The 22,920-nt window shown below is 46.3% G+C and overlaps 1 protein-coding gene across 2 annotated transcripts in view; it reads left to right on the top strand.

Moving 5' to 3' along the window:
• cntln (centlein, centrosomal protein) overlaps positions 1-22,920 on the top strand; it is a 61,492-nt gene that overhangs the window by 18,169 nt on the left and 20,403 nt on the right. Inside the window, exons 10-16 of one of the 2 annotated variants that reach the window (XM_029259229.1) lie at positions 1,528-1,638; positions 6,292-6,420; positions 8,449-8,570; positions 10,954-11,070; positions 18,581-18,681; positions 20,842-20,933; positions 22,492-22,883. In XM_029259229.1, coding sequence (XP_029115062.1) covers positions 1,528-1,638; positions 6,292-6,420; positions 8,449-8,570; positions 10,954-11,070; positions 18,581-18,681; positions 20,842-20,933; positions 22,492-22,883 — 1,064 coding nt within the window. The remainder of the gene's footprint in view (positions 1-1,527; positions 1,639-6,291; positions 6,421-8,448; positions 8,571-10,953; positions 11,071-18,580; positions 18,682-20,841; positions 20,934-22,491; positions 22,884-22,920) is intronic. The other variant, XM_029259230.1, reaches the window with a different exon arrangement.

Below are 22,920 nucleotides of genomic sequence, written 5' to 3' on the forward strand. Positions count from 1 at the left end.
TTGTCCTTCATTTTCTTTCAGCATGGTTTACATCTTCATCCAAAATAATATAATTGTTATACTGAAGTATATCTGAAGTTTGTGCAGCGCTACATGTATTAAGAACATTTTTTTTTTTTTTTTTTGTGCTTGCTTTCTGTAGCTCAAGTGGTCTTATTAATGCACAGCCCTGTGTGTTGTGTCTCATTAATGCGCTCCAGCCATGCGCTGGAGGCAGCTGGGTCAGCCCGGCTGTGCACAGGGGTCCCGCTCTCCTGAACTGCTCGCCCTGTCCACAGGACCCGCTCCCCGGAGCCCCGCCGGCGCGCAGACACGAGGGGGGCGGGGGGAGACTGTTACGGCTGCCTGGTAATTAACAGTGATCGGATTTGTTTTGTGCCACGAACCGCGCCCGTGCGGGGCGCGTTCACATTCAGCTCAAGGGCTGAGCGGCAGGGTGGTCGCGAGCCGCAGGGAGCCCAATCACAGGTCCCGCCATATGTTCCCGCCACTTCGCCGCGCGGCTACAGGCGCAAGACGGGCTCCCCAAAGAACCTAATCGTGTTCGGTAATTACAGCGCGCCTTTCTGCTGGCGAGGAATAAGGGGGAGGCTCAAAGACTCCCTCATCACATCGTTTGTAAATTGCTTTACGTGGAGGATGCCGAACTCAGTTGGTTTTCAACCGCCAAAATTATAAATAATTGTAACAGATGTGGCAATATGGCCAACCTCCAACAAACGAGGCCCCAGATAATTTGGCCGACCCTTTTGACAGGCCAATTTAATAAAATGTGAACAAAATCTTGCCGCTAATAATTTATCATCCCCTCTCCCAATTGGTTAAACTTAATTACCCTCGCAGTTAACAAGGTCACGCCCAGATGCCAAACTCACCCCCAGTTTTGATAAGTGTGATCAGGATGTGAGGGGTGACGACAGTGTTGTTGTTGTTGTCGTCGTTTTTTTTTTTTAATTTTTTTTTTAATAATTCAGTCATTAAAAAACAGGTGCCAATGGCAGCTTGTCAGGTTCCAGTAATTACACCTTGACACGTAATGCACAGTTAGCAGATTGAGGACTGCACTGAAGCAGCACTTACACTATTTATTCCCCTCATAAGGGGGGCTTGTCTTTCAGAGACACAGCGGTACTCTGCTCTCTGCCTTTACTTTGTGTGCGTTTGCACAGCTCATTGTGGGAAGGCAACCGACTTCACCCAATCAATTAAGTTAAAGATGAAATTCAAATGTATACCGCAAATATAATTTCTGATTAAATATATAAAGCACACCAGCTGAATTGAAAAGTAGTAATTTTTCATATTATGTCCTTTAGTCTTTTTTCCCGATGTTTGTTTCTTTGTAAACAGCGTGTGATCTTACACTTTTGGAGGATGTCTGATGTGATGGTTCTTGTCCAGAAGAAGGTGTGTGTGTGTGTGTGTGTGTGTGTGAGAGAGAGAGAGAGAGCGAGAGAGAGAGAGAAAGCGCCTTTGTTTATCTGGTTGTGGCTCTGTGTGAAGGAACAGGTGGGCTTTTCGTTTCAGCCGCTCCAGTCCAATTTGTGTGACCAGGAGTCGACTGTGACCAGGGATCCTCGATGGACCGGCAACCTCATCCAGAACCAGAACACGCAACGTCTCTGCCAAACACGCCAGGTACAGAAGTGTGATCCCGACACTACCCTGCAGCCGATGTCAGGACACCAAACCACATGTGACGTGAAGTTGCTGTTTGTGAACGTTCTGTTGATATCAGAATTCTGACATATCAGTGATATTCATTACGAAAATGTTCATTTGACATTGTTTTAACCAAGCACACATGTATTCAGGTAGATTGGTGTCTTTGAGTATCTTTTAGTGTATATATTTACATTTGTTCATTTAACTGATGCTCCTCCAGAGTGACTTGCCATGTTAATCTACCTACAGTTATTTATCCATGAATACAGCTGGATAATGTTACTGGAGCAAGGTTCAAGGGTACTACAGCTGCAGGTGGTATTTGAACCTGTGATCCTTAGATGTAAAAGCAGCATATCAACTGCCACCATTTATGTATGAATGAATTGTGTGTGTGTCCTCCCCCTCCGGCCTCACGCCCTGTGTTACCGGGTAGGCTCCGGTTCCCCGCGACCCCGTATGGGACAAGCGGTTCCGAAAATGTGTGTGTGTGTGAATTGTGTGTGTACTGTGAGGGGCTGGCATCTTACCCACAATGCACCCTACCTCATGCCCTATGCTTCTGGGATAGTCTCTGGACCACTAGACCCTTCATTAAACAAGTAGTTTATAATTGCCTCTTAAATACAAAGTTAATAAAAAAAAAAAATCCTGATCTTTCTTAGTGGTCAAAAGGAGGTATTTGGCATCACAAACCGCGAAGGGCTCCTCCTGGGTAAACTCCTCCTGATGAGCAGGGGGTGGGAAGAAGGAGGGCAGGGCTCGTCGTGGCCCCCGGACACATCTCTAGGTGTGCAAGGCTGACGTTCCTTCCGTTGGTCAGTTCTCCAGGGCTGCCCTGCAGGTCTCCTGCCTCGGGCTTCTTTTCACAGTCCATTGATCAGCTTGGCCTTCTCACGCAGAGGAGAACCAGGCCTCGTGTGGCACGCCGCTCACATTTAGGTGTTCAGCGGTCAAATGCCGTCTTGTCTGCACTCTCACACAGGCTGGGGTCTCCTGGCAAGGGCTCTTTATTAAGGTCAGTACGGAGCTGCTGCGACAGAGGAGCTCATGTTGAACTGGTCCCAGTTGGTAACGTTAAAGGCAACACAGAACTGTTCAGGGATGAGCTTCTCAAAACTCTTGCTTCTTTCATTTTCATACTGTGATTTTGTATACATGAAACCCGCTTGCAAAACATCCAGCCCACAGATGTTTGGTCCAGAACACTGGCCCTGGTTCAGTTTGAAGTGTCTAACACACTTTATAATTCAAATGTTGTGTTATGTTTTCGTAACGGGTCACAGCTGTGTTGCGTTCGGTGTGATATCTCTGTAGAAAATGCGTTCCTCCTCCAAATGTGTGTGTGCACGCATGCGCGCACACACATCCGCTCGCTCGCTGGCTCTTTCTGCCCTTGAGAAAATATAGTAAGCGGAGCCTCAAGAACCGCAGGATTATGCAAACATTGTGTCGTGCTTTATTTACGGTCTCAATATTCCAGAACTGTGCTTTTGAACTGGGCTCGTGTTTAAAAGCACACAACTTCAGACCTGCTAGGAATTTAATTTGAAATGTTGTTTCCATACCTCACTGTCGGATGCAGTCAGATAGTTTGCTGAGTAGTTCCAATCGATTTTGCTCATCGGAGTAAAAATGTGTTATATTTTTGTTACATTTCAGTTGATTTAAATATGGCCGATATTGATATTAATTATTAGGTATATTACGTGATGCTGTATGCTGGTTAGTTTTTCTTGCAGTTTTTCCTCTGAAAAACTGTTTTCTATTTGTTCTGTAGCCATGGTCCATAGAGAAGATCATATAGCATGTAGTGCTTCAAAAATCACTGTCATATCACAGCAGTATAATCTGCAGGCACTTGTTTTGTGTAGTTCTGCTGTTTTGTGCAGGGCTTCTGTTCACCGTTGGGCTGTTTAAAAATGTTAACATTTGAGTCCCTGTCGTTAGATGGCCTGCAGCGCAGCGTGTTCTGTGTCAGGCCTCAATGCGCTCTTTCTTCGCTCTCTCCAAAGCACTTCAAACCGCGTGAAAAGCCATCACTGTGCGCTCGCTGCGGACACCGGGTGAGCCGCCCCTTCGCTCTCGGCACATGGGACACAAAGTCGGGGTTGTGAGTAGGCACTTTGATGGCAGTTTGACCCCCCCACCAAGAGCCCTGTGTCGTGGGCTTTCCTCAAGATGCCCACACTCGCCCCTCCCCCACCCAACAGTGTTTTCCTTTAGCGGTGTTTCAAACACTGTTAAAGTCATTACAACGAGTGCTGCGCTGCGCCCGGAGGACCGGACGTCGCCACAAGCCAGCTGCCAGTCGCTCCGCCGACTCACGCGCTCTGTCCTCGGGCACTGCGTCCAGTCGGGGCTGGCAGGAGATCAGAGAGAGCGCCAGACGACCCCGGCCCGTGGCTCGCCTTTTTTTTCCTGCAGACCACATAATAATGGATTGTTCAGCATCTGCGAGGCCCTTCATCATTTCACTTGCTTTGTCCACTGCTTCTGTAGACCTTCGTTGAATTCTGTAGTGTGATCCCCTTGACCGCACTGGGTAACATTACACTGACAAGCTTTGACTTTCCTGAAACTGCCATGTTCAAATACCCTCTTTGACATTAGTTTCTAGATAACCTGTTCCAAAGGTAAGTTCAGATGACCATGAGAGTGCCGTACAAGTGGAACTGCAATTAGGGATGTGACAGAGCTGATTTAAATCCGTCTCCGTTGAGTGCGGGTTGAAATTTATAAATCCATATGGATGCAGATGTGGTTACACATATGAATTAAAAGATAAAAAGCATATTTATTTGGTATCTACTTTCCACAGAGGAGTAATTTTCTTTCAGCAATTCAAAAACCATTGGTTTATGCTCAGATTAAATATTACTACGAAGGTAAGCATCATTTATATCATACTGTAAGTATTTCCACTTAAATACTTGGAACAAGCGACATACATGTGAACTTACCGAAATCATCTTACAGTAGCCCACAATGGCATACATGGTATGCAAAGTATTACAAAGTAGGCCTGACGCACTTCACTTTGTAATCGATATGGGAATATATGTGCAAATCACTGAGTAGTGATTCGCATATCAAGGTGTATAGCGGTGTGCGTGTAGTACTGTACAATCCTTAATCATCACAGCCTCTCATGTGCTGGACTCGTGGACAGCAATGCGTATACGTATCAAATAAGGCTTATAATGAGCTGTGTAGTTCTGACAACTTTTTCTGAATTTGAACTTTGTCACATCCCTGGCCTTATTGCCAGAACTGTATTCCTAAGCATCCACTGTCAGTTACATGTTATCCAGTACAGATTCACGGTGGTCCAGCGCCTGTCCCAGAAGCATGGGCAGGGAACGCCCTGTGTGGGATGGCAGTCCGTAACTGGTCAATCGCACACAAATTCACTCACGAGGAACAATTTAGAGTCAAAAGTTCAGCAGAAATACAGGTTTTTGGTCTGTGGGAGGAAACCCACGCAAACAAGTGGAGAACGTGTTAACTCTACACAGACTTAGCGAGATTCGAACCCATGCTGTGAAACATGAGTATTAACCACTGTACCATCCAGGCGTTAGACAGTCCTGCAGAATTAATCTCAGAATGTGCTTGGCAGGAAACTAAGCTGTTTTCACAGTAGGCACTGAGCAGATTAACAGCATGTGTTTCAGAACCTGTTCTGCTTGTGTCATTTCAAAGTAAACTGCTGGTGGCAGTTACACCGTGTACCCTGTTCACAGTACAAGACATTAACTTCTTCGTGTATGATAAAATGCTCTGATGCGAATAGTTTTTACTAGGGGCACATTTTCAGTTGCCAAGTGAAAACATGTTGAATGCTGTGACTTCTTTTGTTTGTTCCAATTACTTGGTTTAAGGTTGGTTTAATGTGGTGCAGGTGTTTCATACTAGTAGAGTATTTGGGGAAATTTGATTGCCTTTAAGATACCTGTCGTCACTTCCTTCCTTGTCTTCTGTCAAGAACTCCTTTTCATTTCCACCATCTGATTTGGCTTTCAGAATCTGCCTGTACTTTTTATTTCTACAACTCCCATCATATTTCCTAGCCTGCTCTTAAGACATTATCGTCTGAGTCACATGACATGTTCAACCACCATCTGGTCAGCCCTCGCCGCGAGGTGCGCCTTCCCAGATTTATATTCTTGCGGCAGATTTTTCCGGCTGCTTTGCAGCATGTTTAAGTATTTCAAAGACTGAGGAATCGTGTCCCAGTAGTTTCCAGTTGTCCTATCAAGTGTAACCTGGGGTCTTCCAAGAGCAATTAGGCCAGCCTCCCTCCTCTCCTTTGTAATGAGGCTTCTTGCATTTCTGAATCTATAACCCTTTAGTCTTCCCTGATGGGACATCATTATTGTGAGAGAAACAATGTAAATGTAAATGAACATACTCATTAGCTAGTCACAGGGAAAACCTTTAGTGGTAGCTCTGTGGTACTTCTGCTTGTAATTCCTTTGGTATTCTGTTTAGGTTTTTCTTCTTTCTCCTTTTTTAAAATATAATTCATTATTAGTATTCTCAATTATGCGTGCTTTAATTTTGCATGCTTCCCATAAAGCAGTGTTAAGGCCTACTCTGGTGTGTTCTGACTTCCTTTCCCAGGATGCACCTGTGCAGCGCTCGAGGTCCCTATCCCCAGCGGGTGGTGGCGGGAGGCCCAGCGGGGAGGTGAGCCAGGCCTCCTTGGCAGAGCGCAGGATCCGGGACCTGGAGGAGCTGCTCCAGCTGAAGGTGAGAAGTGAGGCATGTGAGCACCCCCTCTGCCCTCCTTTTAAGGAGTATGCGGAATTGGAGTTGAAGTCCTTGGCAGCATTAAGAAAGAGTGAGTGTCAGAGGAGAAGTGGCTGTTCCTGTGGCCCCTTTCTGCGTGCTCTGCAATCACACACCGATCGTTACTGAGATGACCTTAGTTTAACAGGAATTACTCTCAGGGTTCTAATAAAGGCCTGCAATTCTTTCAGTTCAACCTAAAGAATTGTGCGCCAGGGCAGCATGCTGGTGCAGCAGGTAGCACCAGCGCCCCGCAGCTCCTGCACTGTGGATTCAGATGCACTCTGTCTGCTTGGAGCTTTCATGTTTTTGCCGTGTTCACACAGGTTTCCTACCACAGTCCAAACACACCTGTTTCAGGTGAATTTCTCACTGTGAATTGCCCATTAGGTGTGTGCATGTGCAAAGAAATGAGTGTAAGATTCCTGCACAGTACACTGTACCCAGTGTCACACCGTGTTCCTGGGACTCCAGAGCACCACAAGCCTGCATTAGAACACGAATCATTTACATTGGGTGGAGTCTGGGCATCTGCATCTCTTGTCGCCACACTGTTCGTCTGCCCATCCCGATCGATGCATTTCTTCAGCCTTCTTACTGCTCCTGTAGCATCTGGCTTTGATTTGTGTCCCAGAGTCACTGTATGTTTGACATTTGACAAAGAAATGCTAACTTTATTTTGAACTGGATTGAGACTTAAGTCCAGAAGGCATCTCATTTTTAAGAAGCAGTGTTGTATGGATACGGTAGGATTCACGTAGCATGTATTTGTTTTAGAGAAAGATGAAAATGTTGGACAGTATGTCCCGCTTCTCAATTTTTATACATGTGAGTTAGGGAAAATGGGCTTGTTAAATGACCAGCATCTACAGGGGTGGAGGGGTGCTGGGTTGGGCGGCCCTGAAAGGTCAGGAAGGCGATGATGTACATAACGTGCTGTCATTCTGACAGCCCTTTTATTCCTACTCTTTCATTAGGAGGAGTGCAGCCTCCAGCCGCCATGGCACAGCCCATGTCCTCTGCGAGTCTCCAGCAGTAAATCCATACTTGTCACGGCACTCGTTGCCGTGCTCGTTCTCTTTGTCCTTGTTAATAATAACAGGGTCCAAAGCCTGCATTTCCTTCTCGGCAGGGCAGCAGCGTCATATCGGTGGTAAACAAGCTCTTCCCTTCTGAAGTGCCCACCAAGCCTCCCCAGTGATGGCCACTCAAGCAGAAACCAGGCCTGTTTTTAGCCCTGCTTGTTTAAACAGTTTGCTCTTAAGGTCAAAATAATGGGGGGGGGGGGTCCTTTTGTCAGGAAAATCCATAAGTTCACCCCAAAATCTCATGTAATTTAGGTTTTTCATAGCTGGTGAAAGGGCATAATATTCACCAGCAATCAAAAGTGACAAGGTTTCAGTGGGTGAGGATAAGTGGTCTTGGTGGTGGGCAGCCAGGAAGAGGGTTGGGTGGCACCAGGACTCACACCAGGTTTGGGTTCAGCTGTCTTTGACACTTTTTAACTGAGTCCTTGTTAAGTGTTTTAAAACATCTACTTAATCTGTCAATATGAAAAGTATTTATAATGTGGTAATATGTGGTGTGAATGACCTGCTTCGGGGCATGAGCTTCGCACTCTCTTGTGCAGTGTTGGGGAGGTGGAGTCAGCTGAAGTCATCTGGGATAAAGTGGCAGAGTACAGTTTGGGGTACAAAATTGTTCACTATGTTGACCATAGCAATACAGAAAGGTTAATTGAGAGGCATTGCAACTAGGTGCAGGTGTTTGTGTGTGGTAACTAGAGAAGTGCATCCCCTCCACCTGTCTCTGATCGCAGAGACCGGTACAAGGAAAAACAGCAATTTGTTTCCCTGGGGTGTTAACCTTTATCCAGGTGGCCAAGAATGAGCCGCACTTCAGCCCAAGATAATGTGCCTTGCATCCGTGAACGCGTCTCAGTGAGAATATGAGTATGTATGTATGACCTTGTGCGCTTGTGTTCCGCAGGGGCAGGAAATCGAGGAACTGAGAAGGGCACATGAAAAGCGACACGAGCGCCTCCGCCTCATTCAGACCAACTACAAGAGCGTGAAGGAGCAGCTGAGGGAGGCCGAGGAGGCGCAGGGACTGTAAGTGGTTCGCAGTGATTTGTGTGTAAAACAGAATGTCCTTCGCTCACCCAGTCAGTACACTCGCACCTTGAAGGCACAACAGCAGCTATATTGCACATTGATCTTCTTCCTTGAAACTTTAACATGTGTTTATGAAGAAATATTGATCCAAGTCTCTGGTCTGTTTGGGACACATTTCAGTGCCTTCATTCGTCTGCAGTTTAACTCCTTAGTTTCTCAGTAAAGCTGTAGAACATTGTAAACGTGTATCATTAGTCTGTGTATGTTACTCCTATTGCTTACCCTACATTGATACAGTACGCTGTCCCAGCTCTATAAATGGGTAAATGCAGGATCAACTGATCTGATTTAAAGCAAGGATTATTTCCTTGCACTTTGTATTTACTTTCGTACAAAGCAACCCCTAACTCACTGAAGGATAATTAAGGTATGTTGAAATAATACGCTGTTCTTCCTGTATTCACGTAGTGGAGCTCTTCAGAGATGAACACACACTTCTTTCACCCAGACTCCCACCACTGGGTTGGCTTCTTTAATTAACCCAGAGAGAGCAGAGCTGATAAGGTGAAAGGTCAGAGTTTCAGTCCCAAAGGGGACCTGCCATTCGGTTGTGTTAGTCTCATTTTAACGCCTTTTTTACTTTAATTTATTTGCTTGTTTTAGCTGAATGTTTTCTCCAAAAGTAACCTACAGCGTGAGGTTTTTTTACACTAAGCTGCATATAATTTGCGCATTTATAGATTTGGGTATTTTTTTTACAATTTCAATTGAGGGTGAGAACCTTGACTAAGGGCTCAGCAACAGGAGCACAGGAAATATTTCATGCAATGTTCTGCTGTATGAAAAGAAAAATGTCTGAAATATGATTCAGTTGCTGCAGGTTGGTATCGTAATTTGGGACAAGCGTGTATGATGAAGTGGTGGTATTAGCACTGTTTTACATCACGGTTAGACAGCCTTTTTTAAGGTTATCTGAATAAGTGCCAACATTTCTTGCTTTACTATAGTGTATGTACTTTCAGAATGTCGGGCATCCTATTTATTTAGTCATATCGATAAATACATATCACCATTGTAGTTCAGCTGCTTTTTGTTTCTTATGCTGTTAAACTGTAGGGATTTGTCATATGTATTTTTTTACTTAACTGCACCCTTGAAGTGTCAGGCCTCAGAGCTGCTGCTAACCTGACTGGGGCAAAGACTTAAACGGCCGGTGTTAAGATAGCATGGTGAAGCCGAACAAGTCCAACAGGAAAGCTTGACATCAGCTCGCTCTGGCTCTGTGTGTTCAGCCTGCAAGGCTAAGGGGGTTCTGGAGAACATTACACCTGTGACAGAAGTGTGATCCTGCTCTCTGTCCACTGGGGCCGGAAAGCGCTCGGAATTGCGTATATCTGTGTGAGGAGCTCGGCGCTCAGTCCCCTGGCGGTCAGTGTCAGTCTGTGGAATCCCAGCACTCTTTCAGTCAGGAGCTGGGAAATCTACCTGCGAGGGCAGCGCTGAGGATTACAGCGTCGAATTACCATGTTCGCAGACCCTCATTTGCATTCATCCGGCCATCTCTGCAGCGGGCAGGCGTAACTGGCATGTCGTTCACGATTATCCCTGCACTTACTTAACATCATAAAAGGGGTGAGAAGTAATTCCCTAAAAAGTTTTTTTAATCAGACTGGGGTTGTGGGATAAGTAAATAAAATTAAATAACATTAAAATATCTGCGCCCTGATCAAAGTGGCTGTAATAAAGCGATTTATAGAATCAAAGCCGCTCCCTTTTGTGTCCTGCGGAAAGTGATAATGTCTGAATAGTAAACCACGTTCGCTGTCGGGGAAGGAGTGTGCAGCATCATACTTCTGCAGCTCCTCAATCCATCCGAGCAATAAGAAAAAAGGCTCTGGTACGACTGAAAGACCACAGTGAAAAATGCTGATTTTCACTGCAAGCTGCCTGTGTGTGCTCCTCAAATCTGCTTTAAGGTATTAAGCGGAAGAAAGGCTTTCTAATCTATCACTTTATCGACTTCTGCAGTGAGGCTGCTGGAGAGCGTGCACAGCTCCTGTGCGCCGTATGATCTCACACTCACATCTGCTTAATTGGCCACCCATTACATTTATGCCACATGTCACAGGTTATTGTTTGGAGTCTAGAAGATTCTGAGAGTTCATAAGAGAGTAATCCATATGGAAATGTGCATCTCGTGTTTGCTGTTGTCTGAGCTATTTCACATGCGGTGTGCGTAACGTCTCGTCTACTGTGTGGTGTTTTTTTTTTTTTTTTTTTTTGCTGACCTGAACAGACATGTCTCACTTTTCACACAGTTGAGGGCACTGTGATTTAGCGTCATGTAGTGCTAATGCTAAGGTCCCGTGTTCGTGTTCAGACCCAAGGGCCGGATCCAGAGAGCAGAGCCCTGGCAGCTCCGGCAGGAGGACAGTGATGCCGTCTGGAACGAGCTGGCTTACTTCAAGCGACACAGCAAGAAGCTGCTCGCAGAAAAGTAAGTCCTAGCAGTACATAACATGCTGTGGTGCAGTAAAGTGGTTCGTAAAGTGGTTCGCAAAGCCCATCTGACACGCACCCCTCTGCCTGGTCCTTCCGCAGCATCCCAAAGAACTCCACACCACCTCTCCGCTCTCATTATCAGCTGCCGCCGGGTACTAACCGAACATCATTAGCCCTCTCTCATTTGTAAAATGAGAGACGTATCGTTCACACGTTAGGATTAAAAGGGGGGATTAACTGGTTTCTAACTGCTGAAGTGTGTCTGGTCTTTGATTTTGGCTCGAAGAAGATCAGAAAGTTAGTGACGTCCTCTGCCTCCTCTGTCCCCTCCTTTTAGAGAGCCGCTGGTGAGCGAAAACATGGCTTCATTAAAAGAATTTCGCCAGCAGGTTTTTTCGTGAGATGCTGCGGGTCGGTGCCGTAATTGCAGCTCTGGGGTATGATTTTACTGGATAAACACCACGATTTTATCGTATACACATGTAAATAATGCATGTCTGCACGTACATGATTTTGAAAAAGATGCTGTAAATAGGCGGTGGCACAGACAAAACTCTTTGATCGTGGTCGTGGCAGTCGGCTCCCATCGGGCTAGTGACACGTTCAGCGTTAGCGACAGGACCCGTCTGACCCGGCGGTGAAACAGTCTTAATTAACGTGCCTCTTGACCGTTGCAGGTGTCTCTGCCCGTGCTTCGCACACTGAGGTGTGGGCCGGCGGGCGGGCTGGCGCAGTGGGGGGAATAACCCGACCGGCCAGCCGCCTGTTTGATCTCCCTGTTTCGTATGTGATACGGGAGGCCCCGTCCCCCCACACACACACCTCCCCACCCCCCGCGATCTCTCGGCTCCCTGCCCTGTCCTGCTAATCCCAGCTGAGCTCATTACGGCGCAGCCTCTCTGCCGCTCTCGGAGCCAGGGCTGTCCAAGCTAATTACGGGCAGCAGCCGGGCAGCGGGCTAAGGGCCCCGCGCGGAAACGCTAACACGGCCCCTGGAACTGACCCGCAAGGAGCACGAGGAAGCGGCTGCCTTTCGTGCTGCGCAGTGCCTGTCTGTCTGGGTTAGCTATGATCCCTTCACGGCGCTCGTACGGCCTGGCCGGACGCAAAGTAAACTTACCGGGGGCCGAACTCGTGCTTTAGAAAAACTCCGGCACGGCCCTTTGATCCGGCCCCGCCCTGTCCCTTCCCCCCATGTGCCCCCTTTTTCAGCACAGAGTTGTGAAGCAAGCAGTGGTCCTGCAAACCCCTCTTTCTGGGTAGAAGGGATGGCAGCAAGCAATGTGTAATTAGGATCTGGTTCTTTATCAAGCTGTTTGGTGGCCAGCGAAGTAAATTACTGCTGATGGCTGACAATTAGGAGAAGGCCGCGCCGATGCAGGAGGCAGCGTACAGGCCTATCTGAAGCACCGGATGGGTGGCGGCATGCCATCCCGCTGACCACATTAAGATGTTTGCCGTCCTGAAGGTTGGGCTCACAAGCGCAACGATGATTTGCTAATAGTTTATTACCTCCTGGCCGTTCATGTGATTTTTGGGTGCAGTAATTGCTTGCGAAGGCTGCCATTGGATTCCGGCACCAAACGGAGGTGGGCAAAAATTGGCTTGCGTCCATTTTCATTGTGTTGACTCTATTTGGTAATTTATTAATTACTTTTCACTTGTCTACACACCTGATCCCTTTTGCAGCTAATTTGTCAGTTGTGTGTTTTCTGTTTCATAAATTTATGAAATGAGAGTGCGTAGATAGTACCAGTTTGTCCTTGGTAGGCTGACAACGGACAGTGTGTATCGCACACTGTCAAAATACACTTTCTTATTCTGATAGGCAGCACAACTTGACAGAAGGGAATAAATGCTTCAGAAAGAGCGCTTCCTATTTTGTGCGTAACATCTCCATTCTTAGTATTTTCACCTCGTTTTGTGAGCGGTGACAAGGAGCCAACCAGTCAAGAACAAATTTGTTTAATGGGGTCATTAGAAGTTGCTGCCATCTTGCGCCATATTGACGTCACCATCCTGGAGCTGGTTTGAGCCGTAAAACAAAATTTATCCAACGGCAAAACGAGGTTTATGATGGATTTATTTCAGAGCAAGTCATTACCAACCAGATCTGACGACAAGTCTCCCAAAAGAACATAGAAATCAGGAATAAATTAGTTAAATGGACTTAAATGCGAAGAAAACTCAACCTGCTATTGGCTCCATTTAGAGGGAAATTTCTGGCGTGTCGTGCAGCCGGTGAGGAGTATCGATTCACCTTGGGACCATTTCATCGCTCTCATTATGCAGTTTTCTCCCGCATTGCACATCCTCGCCTTGTTAATTGTCGTTAAAGCTCTGTTGGTAGAAGAGGCAGGAATTATTTAGACCATATAAACAGAATAAACAGAGCCGCCGGACGAGATGTGCCCTCGGACGGCTTCAAAGGCTGAACTCAGCAGCCACGTCCTGCGAGAACCCTCAAGATGATTTGCAGAGCCAGTCGCCTGCCATGAGTGACCGCTGCAGACATGATCCTGGACTTTGACTTTAATGAAGTTTAATAAAGTTTACAGTTTTTCGTCGTTATTTTTCGTTTCATCTCGATTGCTAAAAAGAATTAGAAGTAATGAGTGTCTTCTGCCCTTCAGTACATTGCTGAAAGTGGGGCGTGAGACCGTGTTTCATGTTTACTTTGAGGAGGCCACGACTGTGCCCTTTCATTAATTATTAGGTAAATTAATTATTCCCCAGATGTTGCCATTTCTCTCTGTGTTTAATGATTTTGCCCATGTTTGCCTTTCTTGCGGTTTGAGCTTTCTTGGGGGGTCCTGCAGTGAATTTATAAACAGACAACAAGGGAGATTGCAGGAGCTCCACAGTTCTACTTGCACCATCACGCTGCACTTCGTTGTTTGCTTAACTGATCCACTTGAATGCAGCACAGCTCTGTCTAGAGGCATGGTTTTATTTCTCTTTTTTTTTTTTTTTTTTTTTTTTTTTTGAGTATTCATACATCATTCTTTGAGGAGCATTAACTGTGTGTAAATTAGGACCTCTTAATCTGGGGTCCATGGACTTCAGGGGTCTGTGAAGCACAGACTTGCTTGGGAGAAAACACCAATGGAAAAAAAGTTTAAAACTATTACTCTTCCCACTGCAATATAATTCTGTGTGAAGGTAATCAAGTTTCAGTGAAATGGAGTGTAGTATTTATTTATGGACATTTTTTGTGGGGTCCTTTGCTTTCATCACATTCTTAAAGGGGTCTGTAGCCTAGAAAAGGTTAAGAACTTCTTGCAAAGCTTGATATCATACAACGTGGGGGTTTTTTTTAGTATAGGATGAAAAACTACTGTGTACACTTGTGTGTGCCACGATGGGGTCTTGGCGCGTGATGGCCCCTCCAGAGTAAACGGTCTCTCCGCAATGGAGCCGTTCCCTCATCTGCCACAGTGCAGCCCTCGGGGATTCATGCTGACTGAGAAGATTTTTTTATTAATATTCGTGTATCTGATGCTTTTCTCCAAATCGAATTCAGATTTTAGGTTTGTGCACAAGCTGCTTACAAGGAGGTTAACTTTTACCATGTCGATTCAGGATAAGTATCTTAATGAAGGCTACTGCTGCAGAAAGTGGGATTCGAATCTATGTCCTTTGAGTAAAAGACAGCAGACATGACCATTGCTCTTACCTCCTTCGTCTGTCTTCAGTGCTGTTTCTCCTTACCTGGAGAATGCTGAACCAACACACTCTTTTGAAGTGGTACCTGAAATGAGAAACAGGAGCATAAATCCATAATGGTCTGAGAGGTCAGTATTAACCATCAGTCCAGAATTCTGATTAATGTGGCATGACTGACTTATGTTTAGGTTGAAGTTTTGTGTATAAATCTGTATTTATGTACCTTTCCACTGAAGCAGTGGAAAAAAGGACAAAAGGAGGAAGAAAAACACGATATCAATGAAATGTAATGTATCTGTATTAAGGGTTTATTTTGTGTTTTAAGGCTAAAATAATAAAACATTAGTGGGTTTTTTTTACAAGGCAGTTTGAATATATCATAGCTGCCTACCTCCTTCGCTAGTACAGTAATAAATGCATAATGCTGTGTGTAATTAGATAAAACTTGCTTGTGTTCCTTTAAAGCCTCCAGTGAGCAGAATGGAAACCACTGTGACCCTCACTGTTGTGTGTAATCCATTTATTTATGTATTCTTAAAAATCTGCAACCAGGGAAAAGCTCAGGGGGAGGTACGCTTAGCATCCTGACGGGCCGCAGGGACCGCAGATAGACATCTGTTATTCAAATGGAGGTGTGCGCACAAGGAACAGCAGGCTATGAAACGGCGAACCTTGGCGGGGGGGTTTGGTTTGGGGGCGACCGGCATTAACACACTCTCAGAAACGATTACACACAGTTGACAGCGGGGGGGGGGAATGGCTCTCTGTGTTTTCACTGTGGAAGCCCAGAGATATAAGCCCAAGCCCTAAATCCCAGCTGGTTCAGTCTGAGATGTGCTAATCTCGGCCACTCTGATCTTTTGGGGACTTTTCAGCCTGTTGTTCATCAGTCCTGCCGTCACAGCTGCTGCTTTTACACCAGCCCCCTTTGTCCACTTTCGAGTCGGCCGTTCCAGCGAACACAAACCTCCTCTCCCAGATGTTGCTCAACACCACCCCGGATTTCCCAGCTTTCAGACTCCGGCAGCGGGACAAGGACAAGTCGTCCCAAGAGAAGACGGCAATAGCTGTAGCAGGGAGAGACACTTGCAGTGACGTGCATATGGCAGTGCGTGACTTTCTTGAAGTCTGTGTAGTGTTCTCACTCAGCCTGGTGCTGAGCCAAGGCTTGATCCACGAAAGGATACAGGGGCCTTTGGTGACTGTGGGAAGACAATTTAGGTTGCGTCTCTTAAGTGGTAGCGAGATTATTTTATTACCTGGACTCTGCACTTGAGACCATATTTACTTAGATAATTTTTATCTTAATTCTGAATCCTAAAATTCATCCATACACGGAGCTCTTGAGTTATGATATACGAGATTTGTGATGACCCGGACTTATAAAGGCTCTCCTTATAATACAATAACGACATTATTGTATTTTCAAGTCCTGATGTTTGCTCATTAGGTCTAACGCCAACTGCTCCATCTGGTCTGCAGTGACATTGGCTGTCTGCGCTGCTACAACAAGGCCATTTTTCTTATTTTTTTGCGTGTCTTGTAGTGACTGCATTTTGCTTGAAAAACTTAATTTGTGATTCATGTCAGGTTACATTTTATTTAAAATGGCTGGCAGGCAAAAAAGTGAGTGTTCTGGTGGTGCTGAAAAGAACAAGCAAAAGACAATAGAATTAGTAATGAAAGTGAAAACAGTAGTGCAGCATGTAAATATACTGTGTCTATTAAGTATTTTAATGTGTGCAAGTGGTGGAAAAATCAGCCCTTTTAAACAACACAGCTTTCATGTATCTTAATTGTTCATATATCCTTGTAGTTTATATATAATACAATATAAGGGAATCTGTGACTTGTAGCAGGGTCTGTCGGAAAGGAACAGAATCATAAGTCCAGGACTGTGTGTATCGAGCAAAGTCTCTTGTTCACCAAATAGAGAAGCTAACCAACATCTAATGTTCACAGTTCATTATTCATTGTTTCCACCATGTCAGATTTCTTGTATGTGCCAAAGTACTTGGCCAGAAAAGTGTTACCTTACTCTGTTAAGAACAGCAAAGGTTTTGTGCCCTAAGGTATGCGAATACCTGTTAACTTTTGAGATGACATCAGTGGAAGAGTTAGGAGAACTCCATCCGCCAGCTCCAGCTGTCTTCCCTCATGAGTCCATTCCCGTCATGCCTGACCTGGTCTAATTCAGCACACATGCTGTCGCTTCGCTAATTCCCGGACGACGCTTCCTTGTTCGTCGACGTCCAGGTGTGCTCCCACTGGGATAGAATAGAAGTGTTTACCCAGAAGGCCTGTCACTTGGAAACAAGGGAGGAGGGGGCAGGGAGACAAGAAGATGTTGAGGAATGGCTTGCTTTGAAATGGATTGGAGAACCCGGACCTCCCCTCCTCCACCAGATGCTTTTAACCACAGATGCTAGATGCCACAGTCTCCAGGCTCCTCGCTCCCCAAGGTGCCATCCGTCACACTTGCTGACACGTATGTGAAACACGCCGTCTGCAGATCCCATCGTCTTCGAGGTCGTCTTGCTCTTCTGCAGCGGCGGGTTAGAGATCTCGGCCTTCAAAAGTCCTTGTTTTACAGCAGGTTATTATTTATTGTTTGTTATTTTTTCATTTTTTTCAGAATTTTCTCCAAAGTGACTTAAAACATAAGGTTTGTACACTAAGCTGCTCAGGGATTTGAACCCATGTCTTTAAATTGCCAGGTGATGTCTTGAACTGCTAGACCTCCTGCTGTTCCCGACTGAGGGTTACTGAGTTACTAAGGCACTTAACACAACTTCATCTCATTGTGTGTGTCACCGAGGAAATTTTCTTCTGTTATTATTATCATCATCATGCAAGCTGACAGTCAAACGCTACAACTAGGAGTTTTTATTCCCAGTTTCACACGTTTGATTTAGGAGGATCTAGAAGGGCGGCTGGCGTTGGCTTCGGGGAGGTAGCAAGGTGTGTGTTTCCAGTGAAGGTGTCTCAGCAGAGTTACTGTATCCTCAACAGATTTGGAGTCCTATTAATAACTTGAAAGTGCATGCTAGTACATGGCCCTTTTTTCCCCTTAATTAGCTATAGCAGTGAGTCGAGCTAATTGCTGTACAGTAATGTAACGGGGGGGGGGGGGTTCACAAGTGTTCATGCGTGTTCTCTCTCATACTCTTTTTCATCCTTCTTTTCATAGTTCATTGTGGCTCTCGATCCTTTTTTCACTCTAAGTTACTGACTTTCTTTTCTCTCTCCTTCCCTGCTTGTGGTACACAGCAGCTTGGATAGCAAATGAAAATAATGATCCATAAAGGAGATGATGGCAGTCAAATTATGGAAATAGAGGGTACCTCTCAAGCAGAGATTTCCCTCTCAATGTGAGGACCTAAGACACAAGCACTGTAAACATTTGTCATTTGGGTTGAGTCAGATTGAAGATTTACTGCAGTTCTTTACCTCTTGCAATCCTAGGAATGTACCATAACGTGATAAAGCTTCTTTATTGTAATTCCTACTAAGTTTATCATTATTCATAATTTCTCTCTTTCATAATGCCTTCAAAAATTGGAAAGGGATCTTCAAGCCTTCCTCATGGACTGAAAGCAGTTTGTCAAACATCTTGATGATTTGAAAAGAAAAACAATTATATCAACAGGAAGTAATAAATGGTAAAGGCTGCCCTTGGAGTTTAAATGAGATTGTTAGTTTAAATGGTCATGTTCCTGTGCAGGATACCTAATCAGACCTTGTGTTTGTTACTTCAAGAGAACAAGGTTCTATCAGCCAGCTGTACAGTGCTCTTGGAAGCCTTGTTTTTTAAACATGTTTTTGCATGTGTGCTACAGGAGTAACCTGGAGGAGGAAGTGGATAAGCTCCGTGTGCAGTCTGCAGTGGACCGTGCATCACTGATAGAGCTGCGTCTCTGCCTGCAGCAAAAGGAACAAGGTGAGCCTTCCCTGCCTGGCCCATCACTGCTGTCCTCCTGCTCCGCCCACTGCTCTGTCTCCACCCCCTGTTTTTGCTCCGCCCACTGCCCATTCCCCTGTTCCGCATGGTGTTTGGCACACTGCTCCCACTGCTTGGCAAAAAATTCCGCTTTCGGTACATGACACATTGAGGCTGCTATGAAAATTCAGAGAAAGGTGTACCGTTGGAAAAGTATAATATTGTATTTCTCTGCTCCAAGTAGTTTGTCGCCACAATCATATCCTATATGCCCCTCTCTAATAGTGTGTCCCGTTATTAAAATTAACCTCTCAGCTCACTCTCGGTATGATCCCGTTAAAATCCTTAAGATGTGCTTCGCGTAGGCCCTGTGCTCACCCCCAGAAGCCTGGTTGGCCTGATGGAGGGCCAAGAGGTCACAGCATACTGGCAAAATGCAGGATGGGTAGGAGCAGAAGATGAAAGCCAGGAGCACAGTAACCCTGTGTGTCGGCATGTTAAAGGACAAGCACTAATTAAAGTGCCATCGGCGGCATCCCCAGAGCACCCTGTCACACGGGGGGAGGGGCCAGCAGAATTGATTAGAAGGTGGTCTTGGGGAACCGGCACCTCAGGTGCAGGGGGATGTTCTCATTTGGCCCTCTGTGCTTAAGAATAGAGAGCGTAGTGCAGCGAAAGCCGCCCGCGCAGCCCTTCCGCCTGATTGGATGTGACACCTGGAGGAGACGAAAGACCGGGCTAATTTAATGTAACAAAGTCAGCGTGCCATTGTGGAACGTGCGGAGGAGAACGTGCCCGCGGAGCGTATCGCTCCCGACTGCCCCAGCCCTGCGCTCTACCCGCCAAAGGTCAACTGACCCGGGAAGGCGCCCCATAAATATTTCACTTTCGGAGCTCATTCGACAAATTGGCTCCTGCAAATACAGTATGAAAGTTTCATATGAAAGAGCCAAAAAACTTTTCTCCGGCCCACGCTGTTTGTCTCGCTCCCTCCGAACCGGAGCCTGTGAGAGTTTATATTTCGCCCCTTAATGTTTTACATGGGCGAAAATATTTTGGCAAATTTTTCTTTAAAGAATCTTCTTTTTTTTTTTTTCCTCCTTTTTTTATTTAACCCTTGGAGCGTCTGAGGGGCGATTGCGTGGTGCGCCTACGAGAAGACTAGCCGCAGGGCTCGTTTTCGTTTCATCTGGGACGGAGGAGCTTCCTGTGTTTATTTAAGGCCCCCAGAGAGCCCGGCAAACACGGCAGCTCCGGCCTCTTTAAAGCCCCGCAACACTCTCCTCTGTTTAGCCCCCTTCACCTCTTCGTCAGTCGAAGGCTCGGTACTCGAAAAGAGCCGTGTTAACAGGAAAACCTTTAATGTGCGGGGCAGGTTTACCATCCTTTTAAATAAACACAGCGATGATTTTTTGGAGCAAACTGAACTGATGCAGAAAGCCAGGGCAGAAGACTGCTATTCTGAGGCTTGTCTTTTATCCTTATTTCTTTAATCCAGGTTTAAGTACAGCAGATTTTCTACAGGTTTGGCTTTCATACAGTTTCAAAGTGTCATTTTTAAGTGTCCAGATGATGCCTGTTGAAAAAAAATTTTTCTTAGAATTTTCTTGGCTTATTTTCTAAATTGAGGCCTCGCTGAACACCTGTTGAATAACATTTCTTTGCAACCTGGTCCTTTAAACTCAGGATTTACTTATTACAGCTGTTTCCGCTTGATTTAAACTGCGTTGATATGTATACATGCCAAAACATATAATGAAATGCATAAAAATCAACTTTTACTAAGCTTTTACTTTCAGGAAGTCATGTAGCAAACTCCCAAATGACCTGCTCGATGGAAACTTATATAAGATTTTATCTTTAATCACTGTTCTGTGTCCTTCCGCCCAAACCTGTTTTCTGCTGCTTTCTCAATTAAAATGTCCAGCTCTGATACCCTGTCGGAATCTCGGCCGACAGACACCATTAGCGAGCGTGCCTGTTCCCCGTGCGCTTTCTGCGAAGTACGTCTTCCCTAAGAATGGTCTGGAAGACATGAAAAGAGCGGACCTAATTAGCGCTAATTGAATTTGAGTGGAATTTAGCGGTTTTTTGAAGATGATGCGTTGCCTTTCTCGAGCGGACACCTCGTGTCACAATAGGCGCTTTGTTCCCTGACAGAACTGGCGCACAGAGTGGCGGAGGACGCCGAGGTCAAGAGCGGCGCACCGGCAGAGGCGTCAGCCCAGAGACTCGAACGAGCTCTAAAGAAGGTATGGAGGGAGAGCGGGGGAGACGGCGAGGAGGGAGAGTTGCTCAAGTGGGAGCACACAGATCCACTTGGCATGTGCAAAATTAGAGCTTCTGCTTTTTTTGGAACTTATATTGTAAGTTACTGAACTACACACAGAGACCATTTCTGCCAGTGTCTACTAAATGGCCCCAAGGAGTCGGGGAATCGTTTTATATTTTCCCGTTGTTGGCAGGCGCTTGCAGCTAAATTTTTTGTGGAAATGCCACTAAATGTAATAAAATTGGATTAATAGAACTGAAAAGTATTATAATTTAACTGGCACTTTCCTCCAAAGTGATGTGCAATGCTGTGTTTTGCACTATGCTATTTACACTGGTTTACCCATTTGTGCAACAGCGACATTTTTATTGTATCGAATCGGTAAGTATCCTGATCAAGGGTAGCAGAAGGGGTGGCTTTAGCCTGGGTCCTTTAAGAAAAAGACAGCAGCTCTAAGCACTACGCCACCTGCTGGCTCTCTGCTCCCTGCCGAAAAGGTTTAACATGGTGAAAGCGAGGCAGCACATAAACATTCAAGTTTTTGGGAGACCTCATTGAGGGTTTTAAGAAGGATGTAACTGATCAAGATCCAGCCCTTGATTTGATGCTCTGGATTGAGAGGATCATCGCATTATTAACTGTAAATGAAGTTGTTACAGAGTCATTTTTAGCAGATGATTCCATGCACCACATGTGCCAGGGAATGCCATATGGTCACATAACACAGGCTGTCATCACCTTTATCGACAATTGACAGGCAGCCATGTCAACCAGAGCAGGAGAGGTTAGCACTAATTTATTCCTGGAAGATGTGTAATGGAAATAATTCCAGGCCTCGCCTGGCACGCGGATGTCACGCGTCGTAATGCAGCTCACCGCGGGCTGTTCCCAAGGAGTGTAATTCTGTTTGAACGGGAACATGCACACCAGAGGGCAGAGAGAGTGCCTAGCGAACGGAGAGATTGCCTGGGGCCATGCACCCAGCAGGCAGCTACTGCGCCCGCCGCATGCACAAAGACCCGACAAAGACGCCAAATCGTCCTCTTTTGTATATGGTAATGGCCGACGGGGAGGGCGCCGGGTTCGGGGGGAGAGCTGGGGATTGTGCGCGCGCCAAACGCCCATGGCGTCCTGATGTGGATCAGCAGGCCCAGATGATTTGGGCTTTTGGAAAACAGATGCATCGTGTCACATCCCGCTGGTCTTTGCAGGGTTCAGTGAGCCTCGCTTCTTACAGAGGTGCAAAAAATGTTCTTTAGAGTTCTTCCCAAAGCACAGAGGCCCGGGGTTGCATACCGTGTTATTTTCCTCTTCCTGTACTGCAGCTTCAAGACGCCAAGCTAATTTACGAGTCCATATAAAGTTGCACATCCGTGAAAAGGTCTGTTTTCACCAGCCCTGCGTTCGCTCATGAAAACCTTACGAGAGTGAATGTTTTAGTCGCTTTGAGCAGTGAAACTGAGACGGGCGATTGGCATCGTGTCTGAGAGCGCGTGGAGGGCAGTTTGAAGCGGTGTGTGTGCTCTTGTGCCCTACAGATGGCGCAGCTGGAAAGGAAGCTGCGGTCCCTGGATAAGGAAACGGTCAAGCTGAGAGAGGCCAACCGGGAGCTGTTGGAGACCAACGAGGCGCTGCAGGCTTCGCTGGCCTTGCTTCGGAGTCAGGAGGCCCGGGCCTCCTCCCAGTGGGACGAGCTGAAGCAGGAGCTGAGCGCAGCCCGGAGGCGGGAGGCAGCCGTGCGGCAGGAGCGAGGACGCATGCGGCAGCAGCTGCTGAGACTGCGGCAGGAGCTGGGCGTCTTGCAGGCGGCGAGGGGGCGCAGCGGCAAGGTCAGGCCGAGGGCAGCCCTGCAGCGCCACACCCCCCTTGTCCAGGCCGGCTCCCGGAAGAACCCCAGTAAGGACGGCTGGGAGGACGTGAGCGGAGACAGGTTACTACGCTCATTATTTTTTCAGGGGCTCTGCAGC

This window comes from Scleropages formosus, chromosome 16, assembly GCF_900964775.1.
Source record: "Scleropages formosus chromosome 16, fSclFor1.1, whole genome shotgun sequence".
NCBI classification, from domain to species: domain Eukaryota; kingdom Metazoa; phylum Chordata; class Actinopteri; order Osteoglossiformes; family Osteoglossidae; genus Scleropages; species Scleropages formosus.